Source organism: Euprymna scolopes, chromosome 9 (assembly GCF_053919585.1).
Source record: "Euprymna scolopes isolate OS-2025 chromosome 9, ASM5391958v1, whole genome shotgun sequence".
NCBI classification, from domain to species: Eukaryota; Metazoa; Mollusca; class Cephalopoda; order Sepiida; family Sepiolidae; genus Euprymna; species Euprymna scolopes.
In genome coordinates this window covers 104,126,869-104,143,420 of record NC_136490.1, presented here as the reverse complement: position 1 = coordinate 104,143,420, position 16,552 = coordinate 104,126,869, and the positions used below count along the sequence as shown (strand labels likewise).

The 16,552-nt window shown below is 29.4% G+C and overlaps 1 protein-coding gene across 2 annotated transcripts in view; it reads left to right on the top strand.

The window, feature by feature from the left end:
- LOC145284796 (uncharacterized) overlaps positions 1–16,552 on the top strand; it is a 279,090-nt gene that overhangs the window by 218,104 nt on the left and 44,434 nt on the right. For both annotated transcript variants that reach the window (XM_080133763.1, XM_080133762.1), the window contains one exon: positions 5,948–5,971. In XM_080133763.1, coding sequence (XP_079989889.1) covers positions 5,948–5,971 — 24 coding nt within the window. The remainder of the gene's footprint in view (positions 1–5,947; positions 5,972–16,552) is intronic.

Here is a 16,552-nt window from a genome sequence, read left to right as displayed (position 1 = left end):
TGTCAAAACTTGAGGCCTCCTGAAGACGAGAGCCATTCATTTCTAGTATATATATATATACATATATATATATATATATATATATATATATATATATATATATATATATATATATATATATACTCCTATGAATTCGGTTTCCTTTGGTGTGTATCGATATTCATATTAAAGCCCCTCTTTTCTATTTATTTAAAAAGAAACTACCATTTTCCCATATCTTGGTTGTTGAATTGCATTCCCAAGCAAACGATCTAGCTAATATGATTATTTTTTTAACATTCATTTTAATTATTTCCCTATTAGTTGATTCGGGTTTTTTATGGGATAATCATCTTTAGTTAACTATTACGTGTAATTATATACATGCAGATATTCTACATGAATTATACTTGCATAGTATTGGCGAAAAAAGTTTATAGTAAACACAAAATTGTTTCCATATATATTTATTTATACGTATATATGTTTGTTAAACAAATCTATCTATCTTTCTATCTATATATCTATAAAAGTGAACGTGTATATCTATCTGCCTGTGTTTCTGTCTGTATGTCTGTCTGTGCACACTTCCCTACGCAATAACTCTGTCAATTTTTATTCTACATACTCAAAATTTGATATACAGGGTACTGAGATTTAGAAAAATCTATGTGATCAGTTTTCAGTCAGAAATATTGCTGTTATGGGGTCAAAGTTCAACGATTTGACTTTTGAGAACTCTACTAAACTTCTCCGACAATTTCGGGTCTAACAACTTGAAATTTTTGATATAGGTTCCTTGGACAGGGATCTATCTTAATAACTGGAGTATAGCTCTAAACAATAACTGTTAAGGGGTCATAATAGGGGTTAAAGTAAAAAAAAATACCTTTATTTTGTTTTGCTCAGCATACCCCTCACCCCTGGGCAACGCCGGACACACATGCTAGTATATGTATATATATATATATATATATATATATATATATATATATATATATGTATATATATATATATATATAAGTTTATTGAATATATTTTAAAACAGTTGAAACTTTAAAATGGAAACTGTACTAACGCATACAACATAACTTGCTTTAATAGGAATAACAATATCATAGAATAAAGATATATTTTTTTTGAATATATCCAAATAACTTGCAGGTAAATAAACTACTATGCCGCAAAAGATAGATGTAGAAATGATATTCAGTATGTGATAATACACTGATTGTAGATAATATTTGTCTATTATTTCATATAATTGCAGACTTAGGCTGAAAGATATACAGCCATCTATATGAAAATACGAGATCATGATTTCTATATGTTAAGTACATTATTAACTGTAACCTCTTTCAAAAGATTGCATTATTAGGTCTCTGACCCTGCTATACAGATAGTATCTTTAAAATGGTATCTTATTATGCTTTTGTCTAACGTCAACTTAAAAGAAGTAAGACAATATTGTGTGGTCTGCGTTCGCACCGGATGTTTATAAAATATAATAACAATCCCTCAATGTGAAATGTCAGAAGTCATTAAGTAAAACTTGCGGTAATTTACAAATAGAAGTTACGCCAGAATAGATTCTGGAAATATTCAGTTAATTACGCTGTAATTGTTTTAGACTCAGCTACAGGCACGAAGCAAGAGGGAATACAAATTGATGTACATTATAAAAAGAAAATATGCTGTGTTGGTTTATATGTAACCGATAAAGAATTTGTTAAACTTTACAGTTTGCTGTTAGGTCACATAAAAAAAAATGAACTTAAAAAAAAAATCTAGATGAAAAACAAATAAATAAATAAGCAGCCAGAAAAGACAGCGCAAATAGAAAGCGAATCAAGTTCTACGAAGTGTGTCATTTAATTAGCCTATTGTCCAAACGCCTCTCCCATCTCGGTGTCTTGCTCAATGGAGCTAGTTGCGTCCGATTAGGTCAGACACACTCGGGAGAGCGCCGCGTGACCAATTTTGCGACTGAATGGGTCGACAATCCGATTTGAAGTTGCCGATGTCAAACCGAGTTCGAAAAGTTCAACTCGTCAGTGGCACTGCCTTGATCTTTCAATAGTTCCTCTCCTAGAAATTGTCGATTGGTTCGCGTTCCCATCGAACATCAATCGCAAAAAAGGAGAATTCTATTAATCTAACCCCTCAGACTTTGAATTTGCCCGACGAAATTGTTTGGCCATTATCGTCAGTTGACACACATCCACTACTTTTTTTTTATTTAGGAAAGGGTCATTCCATATCTTATTGGCAGTGACTACAATATTAATTACTGCAATATTACTCATGGAAATCTTTTGTTAAGGACACGCTAACTGGTAAGAGTACATACGAAGGAAAACATCATAATGATTATATACATTTTCTAGAAAGGTTAAAACGAAACAGATTAGGGGAGACAAAAAGTGAGTTAAAACAACTGCCTCAGTGCTCCTGTCTGTTGTGTTTGCATGATACTCCTGGGAACTTCTTGTCAAATGTATGAAAACTAGACGGGGTACATGCCCCATAAGACATTCATAATGCTAAAATTTACTTGGAAAGCAGGTAGAATGGAAAATAGACGTGAGGCGAAATACTAATTGTGATCCAGTGACCTACTTTTCGGGCGATTGTATTGTTTGCTAAAATACATCTCGCAATTTATTCGGTGATGAGGTCCCGAGGTGACAAATTAGCGGGAACATTTTGAAATTCACAAGCTTATCCTTACGAATTGATTGCAACTCAAATTAGTCGTTAGCGACTATATATTTTACGTACTAAATAAGTAGGAAATGCACCATGTTCCGTTTGTAATTAGCATATATTTACCACGGTATCTCCACCAATTTTGTTAACATGTAAAACTCATCTGAATTTTGAGTCCAAACTCTTGAGGTTGCTTTTGTAATATGTAATTTTCTTTCAATTTGTATTTTTTTTTTCATAGACAGCGCAATCACGCTTACATACCGGTTCTAGAAAGATTACAGAAAGTAAGCAACTATGTGCATTGCCAGTAGAAGAAATGTGACCATTTGAGAAGGCTTGTCCCTTTATGTCCGTAGTTATAAAAATGTATAGGTTGGTATCACCGGGGAAGATTCACTCCGAATCAGGACGGAAACCATTTTTCTACAATTTGGACGGCTGTGTTTGCCGACGCAGTTAGAACAGCAGTGCAACTGATACATATTTTCTTTTATAGTCTTTAGATTAAACCAATCAGCATATTATTTTCATACGTTACAAGTAGGTTACAATATAATCATATTTGTCAGAAATAAGTCATATTGTGTATATTACGTTCATGGTTATAAATCTTCCAATGATGTTCATAATCCGTCAAGCGACAATTGGTTTCGATCATAAAAACGTATTCAACACTAAATCTAACTAAAATAAAAGCGGAGTGAATTGTTATGAAATAAGTATTAAATACTTGTAACCAATGACAAATCAACAACTAGATAATACATTAATAAAAAACACACACATTCATGATCCTATTTTAATAATCGCATACCCAAGTCGAAATAAAAATGTTTGTTCGTACGATCTTTTAAATATTAGCTGTTTTTTTTTAAAGTTTTACAAAACCCGTTGATCAATGCTTGACATAATGTTCGACGAGATTATATAACGATGAACGTAGAAAACGGATTACCCTATATTTTATTTTTTGAAATATATATACTGTGCCTACAACAGATACGGATACAAGTATTGTACTACAAGTATATAACATTTTCCTCATTGGTACTTTCGTAAATCTTCTAAATATCAAGTTTAATTATTACTTCCAAAAAACAAGTAATGATGACGTAATAAAACAATGGTTTGCATAATTCTTGATATCATTCAAATTATATGCAATAAATACAGTGTTTTTCCATGCATATAGAAATATAATCTTATTAGAAAGATAAGTATTAGAAGGGGATTGGGTCAATCTTGTGAACACCATTTTTCTAATATGTTAAACTTCCCTTTACATTAAACAAACATGATTAGATGTTGATGCATGTATTTTGCCATATTTAGAACTAATACACCTTTATATATATATATATATATATATATATATATATATATATATACATATATATATAGAGAGAGAGAGAGAGAGAAATATAGATATGTATATATATAGAGAGAGAGAAAGATAGATAAGTATATATATATATATATATATAACAGTACCAGTAAATTGATAGAATTAGTTTCATGAGGAGTAACATACATATGTATTTATTATCTATATCTCTCTCTCTCTCTCTCTCTCTATATATATATATATATATATATATATATATATATATATATGCGTGTTAATATTAGGATATGTGGATATGGACTTGTATTAAATTTTACTTTTTTTCATGCTATTATCCAAACTGGTGTTGTCTGCTCCTTGTAGCCATATATTTCTGGTGTTTACGTTTTTGTTCTTATCTTATTGTCTATTACTCGGATCTATCCAGTCGAATAATTTTAGTTTATGTTTTTTTTTTTACTGAACTGACTGCAGGTAAGAAATAATTCCTATGCGATAAATAGATGAAATAATTCATCCTGGGAAATAGGAAAATCAATGAAAAGGCCATTACATTCGACATTCCATTAATATAGGTTAAATATAGAATTAATTTGGATAAAATTTGACTTCATAAACTTATCGGAAAATCGATGTTGGAGATATTCACTGTAAAATGGAAATGCTTCATATCCATAACACATTGGAACATTATACGAAAGTTAACAAAACAAACAGTACCAACTAATTGATAGAATTGGATGAATGAGGAGTAACTCAGTATAGGAAAAAGAACTAAGTTAAATCAATGGTTGCAATGTAATTTTTATTTTATTAGTAGATATTAAAAAAAAACACACTCCCAAGTATAAACCTGTATATTAACACTCATATATATATATATATATATATATATATATATATATATATATATATATATGTATGTATGTATGTATGTATATATATAATGGAAATTATATATATATATAAATATACATATATCTATATATATATAGATATACATATATATATATATATATTATACATATAGTTTGTTATATGTATGTTGTTTTTAACGTAGTTCACAATTTGATTGATATGTAGAGAACATAAAGTTTAAATAAACTTCAGTGGTAAATAAAAAAAAAACATACATGGAGGTGTAGACCGAGAGACAGAGAGGGAAGTTCGAAACTTGCAAAACCTGGTAGGGTTTGAAAGAACTGCAACGAACGTCTCTCTCTCTCTCTCTCTCTCTCTCTCTATATATATATATATATATATATATATATATATATATATATATATATATATATATATATATAATATTGGACACAAACCCACATATATGTATCTGTATAATCGCTAGTGCATATTATGAACACCCAAATTGATGTTCACGTGTATTCAGCTTCTTTATTTCGATCGAATTATGATAAGTGTTTTATCCATTTTAACTCCTTCCCCACAATACTCGAAATATCGAGAAAATGTTTTATGCGGTATACTGAGTGTAAAAAACTGTTAAGCTCCATTTGCCTAAATATAAACGCGGTCAATCACTGTCTATTTCTAATATTCGTACTGAAAAACTAATATTCTGGGATAAAAGTTTCTAAAAAGTGTCTATATTAACGCTAGCTTGTATCATATTTTTTTTTATTTCGGCTTATGCAAAATACCGTCGATATTTTACAGTGGCATTTTTTTCGTCGTCGATTATTTTGTTTTCGGTATTCAATTATATAACATATCCACTGAAGAAGATTTGCGATTTATTTTCAGATGCCAACCGTATATAAATAATACGATCATATTTCCGAATATTATTTTTTAAAACCTGTCTTAAATGTTACTTATTGGAATGCCAATGAAAAAATATAATTGAAATGCTAATTAAAAAAGTAATTGACGAGAGTCTTTTTATTACAGATCCATTAATTTTGGAAGAAATCGGTAAGTGCATCTTTTCACTGGCAACACGCTGTCTGAATTTCTTTCAATCATATTTCTCTAATCCATTTCATTAATGTTATATAATTATTAATGGTTAACACACACTAACAAATCGTGTCCGCATTTTTATCATGGATTTAACATGATGTATCTTTTTTTCATTATCTCATTAGATAATCACGACAATTGCCTTCATCAAAACTCTCTTGATTTGCATGTTCATTTCCTAATACACGTTACTAATCACTTAATGCCCTTAAATTTTGTGTTTAATTCATGTAACACACGTTAATGCTAACTAGTCCGGAATACTTTTCTAAAATCGTTAAACTCGTTTTAGTAAAATATGGTCTCAATAGATTTTAAACACACACACACACACACACACACACACACACACACACACACACATATATATATATATATATATATATATGTATATATATATATATCTGATATTTGCTTTCTTCGAAAATATTAAAATATGCTTAAATTTATGAAGTTAATCACATGATAATTAGTCTTAAAATGTCATAAAATACACAATTATTTTTGTAGCAAATTATTAAGTATGTAAGATACTGTTTCTTTTTTCTAATTGATCTTATATTTCTATTTAATGTTTATGATATTCGTAGGAATATATAATTAATCGCAATCCAATTACTCGCTTAATGTAATGTGTGTAACAGTCTGAGTTGGTTTTATATTTAATTTTGTTGTGCAGTACAATGTTTGTGTTTACAAAAGTTATTTGGGTTTGTAAGGCTATCAAAAATAAAGATTTTGTTGGATAGTAAGGCTATTTTCTCGAATATATTTGTGGGACTTAAGTGTATGTGAAATTTTATAAGCATTAATACAATCTTACCGAAATTTTAGAAAATATCTATAAACAAGACTATGCGGATAAAGTTATTGATAACTTTGTTACTTGACCTCAAGTTTATGAAACATCTGAAGTATTGCAAAAATAGAACGAACGGTGACGATAACAAAATTAAGACCTAAATACTTGACTGCTCTGCGAATATATCACTGCATTAATATTTTGCAAATGAAGAAATATTACGATTAGAAAGACTTATATTTTCAGTTGCCAACAACAAAAACAACTATATTATTTAGAATAAGATATATCTTCGTCTGAAGAGATAAGCTTACACCGAAAGTACATGTGTTAAGAAAATATCTTTATTCAAACAAAAAATGTACGTTCAGAAAATTGATGATTTTCTGAGTTCAATTCAAACAAACAACTATTCTCGTTTTCTTTGCTTAGGGGGTTCTACAGTATAATACTCCAAAAATACTCTATAAGACTGGTTACTGCACAATTAATTAATCTGTGTTCCTATTAACCTCAGTATTCTTTTATATATATATATATATATATATATATATATATATATATATATATATATATATATATATACATACATATATATATTATTTGTATATTTTATTATCATTTATATAGACATATATATGTATATAAAAGGTTTACTCATGTCAATGTAATCTACTTCTCGAATTCCAAGATGTTAGTCCCAAAATTGGCGCAGGAGTTTGGCAGATTATTCACAGTCAACTCCTTAAACTTTGATCTCTTGGCAACCAAAATTTCGCCTAAAAACTGATTAAAAAAATTGCTAAAGGTCTGAACAGGTTTTATCTTAAAATTTTAAATGTTTATACCCAATATTTGCTGAATAGTTTACTAGACACGGCAAAATTGTTTAAACTTTGATAACTTGATAGCCAAATTTTCGGCTAAAACCCGATTAAAACGCTTTTCTTATGTCTGACTAGATTTTATGTAAAATTTCGTCTATTTTAACTATAAATTTTCTGAGATCATTTTTTTAAATTTCATTGTAATATTGACCCCTTTATATGTATTGTTTTGGGTTCCAATGATATAAAATCTTTTATCCCTGTCCGAGGAACCTACAACTGAAATTTTAACTGTTTAGACCTAACATTGGTTAGGGACTTTTATTGATTTTTCAAAGGTTAAACCGTTTAACTTTTACCGATTACAGACATTTTCTGGCCATAAACCGATTAAAAAGATATTCCTATATCTCAATTCCACCTTTATCAATTTTAAAGTCTGTAGACTTAAAATTGGCAGTGAAATGTGGGAGGAAACTGTACACACGCTTACATACACATACAATTTCCATTATATATATATATATATATATATATATATATATATATATATATATATATATATATATATATAAATATATATATATATATATATATATATATATATATAAATATATATATACACATTTAATTAATGGAAAAACTATTGCTGTTCTGTTATTTTTTTCATTTGCATATTTTTACTATAATGAAAACGCTGTTACAATCCAAACAAAAAGCAATGCGACTCACGAAATCACAATTCGAAAGAAATCAATGGCTATCAATTACGTTTGGAATTTTTGAAAGTTCTAAGTTAATAGGCCTGGTTTGTTCAGTTCTATGGGATAACTTCGTAATATAACACTATATAAAACACAACTTAATGTTGTTGCCCTGTAAAAATGTATGTTTGGATTGATCTATTTATCATGGAAGCATTCTTAGGTTCCGTCTCTTTTCATTCAAGTATTAAACTTATTAGAACCACAACACGAGGTCATGTTCTTCTATTTCGAATCGAAAAAACGACAAACTTTGTGTGATAGGCATAAGAAAATGCCTAAATGTAGTAATATATTTTATTAAGTGGATGAAAAGAGTACAAATGAAGTCCTTTGCGAAAAAAAGGCAATCCATTTGTCGTAGACAAAGGCTTAGATATTCGATTCTTCCCTTGAGGAAATAAGTGTATTAACCATAAAAATGAGTAATTAACTAATCAACTAGGCCTAAGAATAGTAAATAATTTCCCTCCTAACATTTCATATACAGATGTTTTAAAACAGATCTCAAGTTCAATCTGTTTGATATAATCAGACAAACCTAGGAATAACTTCAAAAGCGATACGGTTGTTCGTATTTCCGTCTGTTTCTACTGTCCCATTTGTATTCTTCCTCATTTCGATGAACGCATTCTGGCTACGAGAAGTCTTCGATTAGCGAGCCAGTCGATGCTGCGCTAAGCTTTTAGACATGCGCACGCAATGAAGCAAACAGGCAGACACGCGCCAAAGCGTCAGCAACCCCGTTCAAGTCGATCACTCACTGTCCGGCTTATGCAAGCGAACATGTCAACGCGACTGCTCTTTTCGAACAGGAGATTAGAGAAACCTTATTTGAAAAAGAAAAAGAAACTGTTTAAGTCAATTAGTTAACTCTCTCTCTCTCTCTCTCTCTCTCTCTCTCTTTCGAACTTCTTTTTTTAAGTTAGGATATCTGATAACCTAATGGTATATGCATTATAATGTAATTCTCTTGATTTTATCGTCATTGCCCATCTTAAATACTCCTTTAAAAGATATGTCATTTATATTTTATTAGTTTTGTTAGTGCTTTTTAATACGGTAATCATTATTTTAATATGTAGTAACCAGTTATAAAAGCCATAAGATATCCGTGATGGACCGTAGCCAGTTTAATGATAAAAACCGCATTAGAGTATTGAAACTATGATTTAAATTATCTAAATGTAATAATTTATAAAGATGATTCATGTAAAATATATGTTGATGCTGGATTTGGGTTAGCTTAAAGGGAAGAAATCGTATGGTACTCTGTTGACCAGATGAAATATTTTTCGAAGAAAACCTTGTTCATGAAAATTCTCCTTAATCGTTGGCTCACTGATGAAGAAAACAAAGTTCAATGCAATATCTTACAGAAAAGGGGCGATTAATCAGGAATTTGTTTATGTTGGACTTGAAGACATTCAAGTTGTAGTCAGGTGGGAAAGAGGGAAACAGAAGATAATTGCACAGGCGTGCACTTTTCAGAAAGAGGCGATGTTCATGGAATCTATGTTTTGATTAAGGCACAGATAAAGAGGGGGAAGTACTGACAATAGTTTTAGCTAAGCGGGTGTTTATCGTGAAGGATTGGCGAGGGGGGACCAGAGATTGGAGCTCGGACGAGCACTTGCCATGGAAATAAATTTTGAAAATTTGTTTTTATTCTAGCCGCTTCACGTCATTTTCTTATCACCCATATTTCATCTTATAAAGGAGTAGCCATTAGAAATTATATATACCAGGAGTATCAGAATAATTAAAACACATATTATAACAATAGAAACGTGTGTGTTTATCTTAAAGATTTTAAACGGGTTTATTACTGACAGTATCGGATAAACAATTAGAGATGACCGATTCTAATTATTTATGTCATTATTTCTTTTTAGCTTTTTATATACATGTCTGCATTTTCTAACATCCTTATGCGATATTAGTATTAGCTAAGCAAACTTGCGCCGATTTTTTTTAAAAAGTTAATTGATGCCGTGGAGCAGCAAGATCGGCAGAAAATAAACACAGGGCAATAGAGGAGATCAAGAGGAAGAGCAGGCAATTTGTGGAGGTTAATTGTATCTTACTTTAACAAGACAATCAATATATAAAACAAGTTGCAAGGAAAAGGAAAACAGGTTTTATAAATAAAAAGAACATCGACGACGACGATGATGAGGATGACGATGATGATGACCATGATGACGATGATGGCGATGATGATGACGATGATGATTATGACGACGATAACGATGTCGACGACCACGACGATGATGATTATGATGATGGTGACGACGACGGCGATGATTATGGTTTCTACGTTTTCATCGGAATGCCTAAAGTTTATATATTATGAAAATCATTCAGAAAACATTTAATTGATTTAATTTTACTGAAAAGCCATGCATATTTAATTCATCTCCTTTCTTAAATTTAAGAAATATATATTATACGACTCTTTTAGGCAAATTTAAACAAATATCTTCCGTTTATACTGCACATGAGATTTCATTTCATACAGAGTTGTTGTATTGCTGAAAACCTATTATTTCGTGTTTTATTGTTGAAAACTGGTGGTTTCTATTGAATTTAGTTCGATGATCAAAGTCGGCTTATAAACATTTTAACGGTTAAACTGCTAATAAAATAATCTGATAATATTTGATGATTTTTAAAGTATGTTCTTATTTCCAAACTCTCTTAGATCATGATTGTTGATAGTAATAAATTTATTGTAAACAGTTCCCATTTTTATGTTATTCAAACAGTTAATATTACACAGGTGGAAAATAATAGAATAATTTAAATAATACACATTTTCGTTTCTGAATGATTACTATTTCAGACTATGAAAGTTGACCTTAATTATGCAAATAAGAATTATTTTGATAAATTATATCTTTATCCGTAAGATGAGCATGTATTAAAATTTATATACAAACGAAGTGCTTGTTTATATACAGTAACATTTTTAATATTACATTTTACACAATGATACGTTTACCGACATAAAATCATTATCATATTCGCATTAGGTTAATGGGAGGCCGCACATAAAATAATGCGGTTAAGCTTGTCGTTGGTCAATTAAAAAAAAACTAAAACGAAAACGTAAATGTAAATATACATATATAAAACGCATTTAAATGATTTTATGATTACTTGTTGCATATTATTGTATCGCTGTCTTTAATTTTGTTTCGCGTCTAACCAAAAACATGCAGGAATCCCTGTAACTCTTTGCATGTAAAAAAAAAAACTTTCAAAAGGAATACGTCCCTAAATGTATACAAGACTCTTATGTCTGGAGCATTGCTTTAAGTTCGGGAAATTTTAATATGCATGAGATCGCAATCTGGTTAATTTAATGGCATGGGAAATAATTATTAATAGCGACAACTTGCTAGAAATTCTACTTTAATGTCAACATGGATATCTAACATCGGATGTATAGTATTATATAACATTTAAATTGATATGGTTTAGTTTATTTTGTAAACTAAAGGCTCACAGTGTTATTTGTAAAACTTATTGTCAATTCAATTATATTTCAAGAGAAACGAATTTTTCAATTGTATCAGTTTTATTGTCTTTAAAACAATAAATATTCTCAACCTTTTTTACAGTCAAAGCAATTTTCTAGCTAAATATTCTACATGTAGGATATACATCACCCAAATATGTTTGTTTTAAATAAAACAGATTTCGTGTACCTGGGGAACTTAATGTAATTTTTAAGTTATTGCATAAGAATTTGGAATTAATTTATCTCCCTAATCGGATGTTCACGAACCAAATATTTTATTAGAATATGTAAGCTAATAATTCAATACAACGCAAAAAATATAAACATTAGCATTTTTTTAAATATAAATTCATATATATTCTAACAAATTTGTATTGATGACTTAATATAACAATTCTAATCAAAATTCATAACACGTTTCAACCAGAGAAAATATGCTATTTATATTTTCGTAGGTAAGAATTGATGCAGTACGACTGAATTTAAACAACTTTAGCAAAGCATTGTAGAGATGATGAATTAAACGTAATAATAATAACTAACTAATAAAGAAGAAATATAGCTAGAAATTTAACCAAACCGAATGTGTTTTACCGAAAATTGTTACCTCAAATAAATTCAAAATATTTATCGAAATTACTATTGTTAATTATATTACTGATGAATTCATTTTACTCCAAAGTGGTTAAAAATATTAATGATTCGATTTATATTTATACGCACATTGAGGAAGATGTTCCGTCTTTAGCATCTTTTCTAGAACTGCAAACGTGATTAGCAATGAAAGTTGAATTTAAATCTTGCAGTGAGGGAAACTGAACGAGTTAAGATCATAGTAACATGATTGATGTTCTCATGGGTGTTTGATTCCTGTAAAAAAACTGAATAATTGCAATTGATTAAAGTAATTAAATTAGATACGTCATGCGTACTGTCCTGGGAATATACATTCAAAGTTGTGCTAATACTGTTACGCTGGTAATACGACTAATCCAACGATTGCTACAACAACAACAACAACAACAACAACAACAACAACAACAATAATAATAATAAAAATAATAATAAAATTATGAGTAGTAATAATCTGTTTATATATTTACTTTTACAGTGCATTATATATATATATATATATATATATATATATATATATATATATATATATATATATTTATACAGAATCGGAATTGGCAATTGTATCGTAATAGGAAATTTAGCACAGAATCGGTTATTACATCAGAATCGGGGAAGAATGGAATGATCAAATCACTAATAGATAAACTTACTTTTTAAAAGGTTCTATTATTTGAGAAAATATTAGTATTTTTCTTGAGAAAAACGAATTCAAATCCAGAAATCTACTACGTAATGCTTACTAACTAATAATACTTTAATGGATAGATACATATTATAATACTCCTTATATAAATAAATAAATATATATATATATATATATATATATATATATATATATATATATATATCAGCATTTGAAGGCGTATTATAATGGATAAGTGATGGTCAAGTGGACAATTAATTACAACAATATCTAGTGTTACTTAGGTAAGGATATGATACTTACATTAACATATGCATATAAATCCAACTTAACATGCCCTAATATCGAAGTTAGCGTTTAAAAAACAGGTATTTTTTTTTTATAGTTTTGACCAACATCGTTTCAAGTGGTGACGTATTGTTGAAAACACTTAGGAAGAAAATCACTTCAGTCGTAAATAAAATCGTAGATAAACTATCATTCTAACTAAATCGTACAACGTCCGCCATACAATTTCCGTCATAAAATTTTCTATATAATACCTGGACGCCCGGGGTTGCCCGATAGTCAAGCTGGTATATATATATATATATATATATATATATATATATATATATATATATATATATATATATATATATATATATATATATATATATATATATATATATATACACTAATTGGACGGCCACCGTTGCAGGGTCGTACCATAAGCTAAAACAGGATATATTGATTTATGTAGACTGCGAATGAATTATTATAAAATCAAGCCTTTATCACATATAGAATATTACGAGAAATAATTTGCCCGCTGGACATATTTCCTTTATATAAAATAAAATAAAAACAATTATGAAAATGTCGTGATCAAATTGTGTGTGCGTTTCTTGATCATATCACGTACCGATGTTTGGGCTTGACGTTAAATGCTCTGGAAACTAACCTATTATTATGTTTACCCATAAAATATGCAAGCGGAGAAATGATTGTCGGCTATTTTAAATAGTACATCTTTTATTGAAAGTTGAATTTATTACTATGAAAAATTGACATAATTTGGGCTTGAACAAGGAATCATTCGATATGTTTTCTAGTGCTTTATATTTCAAGGTGTCAAAACACCTGTATTTCTATGAATGTTATTTGGTGAGATTTTATCACCTCCCTTGCAAGTAGCAACCTAATATACTCCTGTTAAAAATCATTTTTCTGTGGAAAGACAGACGATATATATATATATATATATGTATATATATGCATATATATATATATATATATATATATATATATATATATATATATATATACTAGCAAACGTAATCGTCGTTGACTTTGGTTCAAAAACAGCTTACAGAAAATTGACTCTGATTTATGAAAGTATAATAGGTTATGAAAAGGAAGGATTATAAATTTGGGTTGAATTTGGGGGTATCAAAACAAAAGCAAAATATGATGAAAGTAAAAATATAATAGATACCCTCCATAATTTATTGTACCATACCTGTTCACACTGAAATAATTATCACACTATTCTGTGGAGCTATATTAAATTAAAAAAAAACATTGTTAAACTTGTTGACATATTCACATTCAAGTGAGGTCAGGTGCGACGAACACCCCATCATTTTATTATACAATATTTCTTCAAACTGAAACATAATTATCAAAGTATACTTACGCCGATAGATATGAAAAGTCTTTATTAAAGTTTGTACCTATTTCTAGTCTATTGAAGCCAGGCGCGAACGCAGACCCCACAATTTTATTACATTATCTATTAAAGTTAAAACATATCAAATTATTTTTATGTACACCTATATCAAACATACTTGTAAACGTTTTTTTTTTTTATTTTTAAATGTTTTTCCATACTTTGTGGATCAGACGAGAACGCAGACCCCACAATTTTAATGAACCATTGTTCTGCACGATGGAACATACCCATTCCTGTGTCTCGATACATCTTCTATAATTATATGTAATCAGTTTTATAAAATAGTCAACAATATAGGAGTGTTTACAAGTATTTTTTATATGGATGTACATAATACTACTTTGACAAGTATTTTTTTCACTTAAATAGGTATGGGTATTATAGAATTGTGGGGTCTGCGTTCGCGCCTGACCTCCATAGAATGGAGATATGTCACAAAGTTTAACAAGGTTTGTTAATATAGATCCACAGAATATTGTGATAAGTGTTTCAGTGTGAACAGGTATGGTATAATAAATGATGGGGTTTATCTATTTTATTTTAGCCTGTTTTGAACCCAGTCAACGACGAGTAATGTTGCTAGTGTATATATATATATATATATATATATATATATATATATATATATATATATATATATATATATATATATCCTGTACTATAGTCTGCCATTTTCTCGTGTACGATTCATCATTTTATAAAAATAGGCATACTAGATTAATTGCAAATCATTTTATTTCATTGCTATATGCTTTATTAACTAGTTAGTTTTTAATGATAGGCATTTAATATGCTCATTATAATTCTATATTGTGTGTACTCTAATTACTTCCAATGTAAGAATCACTCCTTCCGTTCATTCCACGCGATATAAAAATGTACGTATGTTGCTCAACATATAGCAAATGTTTGTAAACTCGGATTAGTTGATAAACACAGCTATCGTCGAACACATAGGATGACTTTCATGCGCAGACGCAAGCGAGATCACAAGACATGCGGTAAAAATGTAAATGAGAATGCGAAATTTTGGTGTGATGGAGGAGTATCAGCCTGGGTGATGAAGTACTAATGAGAGGACAGGACATGAAAAGATGACGTATGGATCCAATGCATGTAAGCTAATACTCATATATATGTATGTGTACAGGTTCGCGTGTTCCAGTATATCACGAACTTGTATGAACTTGTTTTATAGCACCACCTCCGCAAGGTTAATATGAATATTAAATACATTACAAGAATCGAAGTCTGGAGCACACATATGTTTAGTAATTGATGAATATGATATTGCTACTAATCGAATAACACTGTCGCTCTCCCCTTTTAACATGTTCTCTTTCATCATTTTTGGAACGCACCCTTTCTCTCTCTTAACCTCCGTCTCTCTCTATTTATCGCTCTCTCTCTCACTCTCTCTCTGTATATATATATATATATATATATATATATATATATATATATATTAATATTGATTTATAGTGGGAGTTCTGTATTTCATTACAAAAATACATTACTCTTACTTTTACATTATCTTAATTCTATCTGTTCATCTGTTACTTTATCATATTCATCAGTTCTTACTCTTACAGTACAAACGTACACACACCCACACACACAC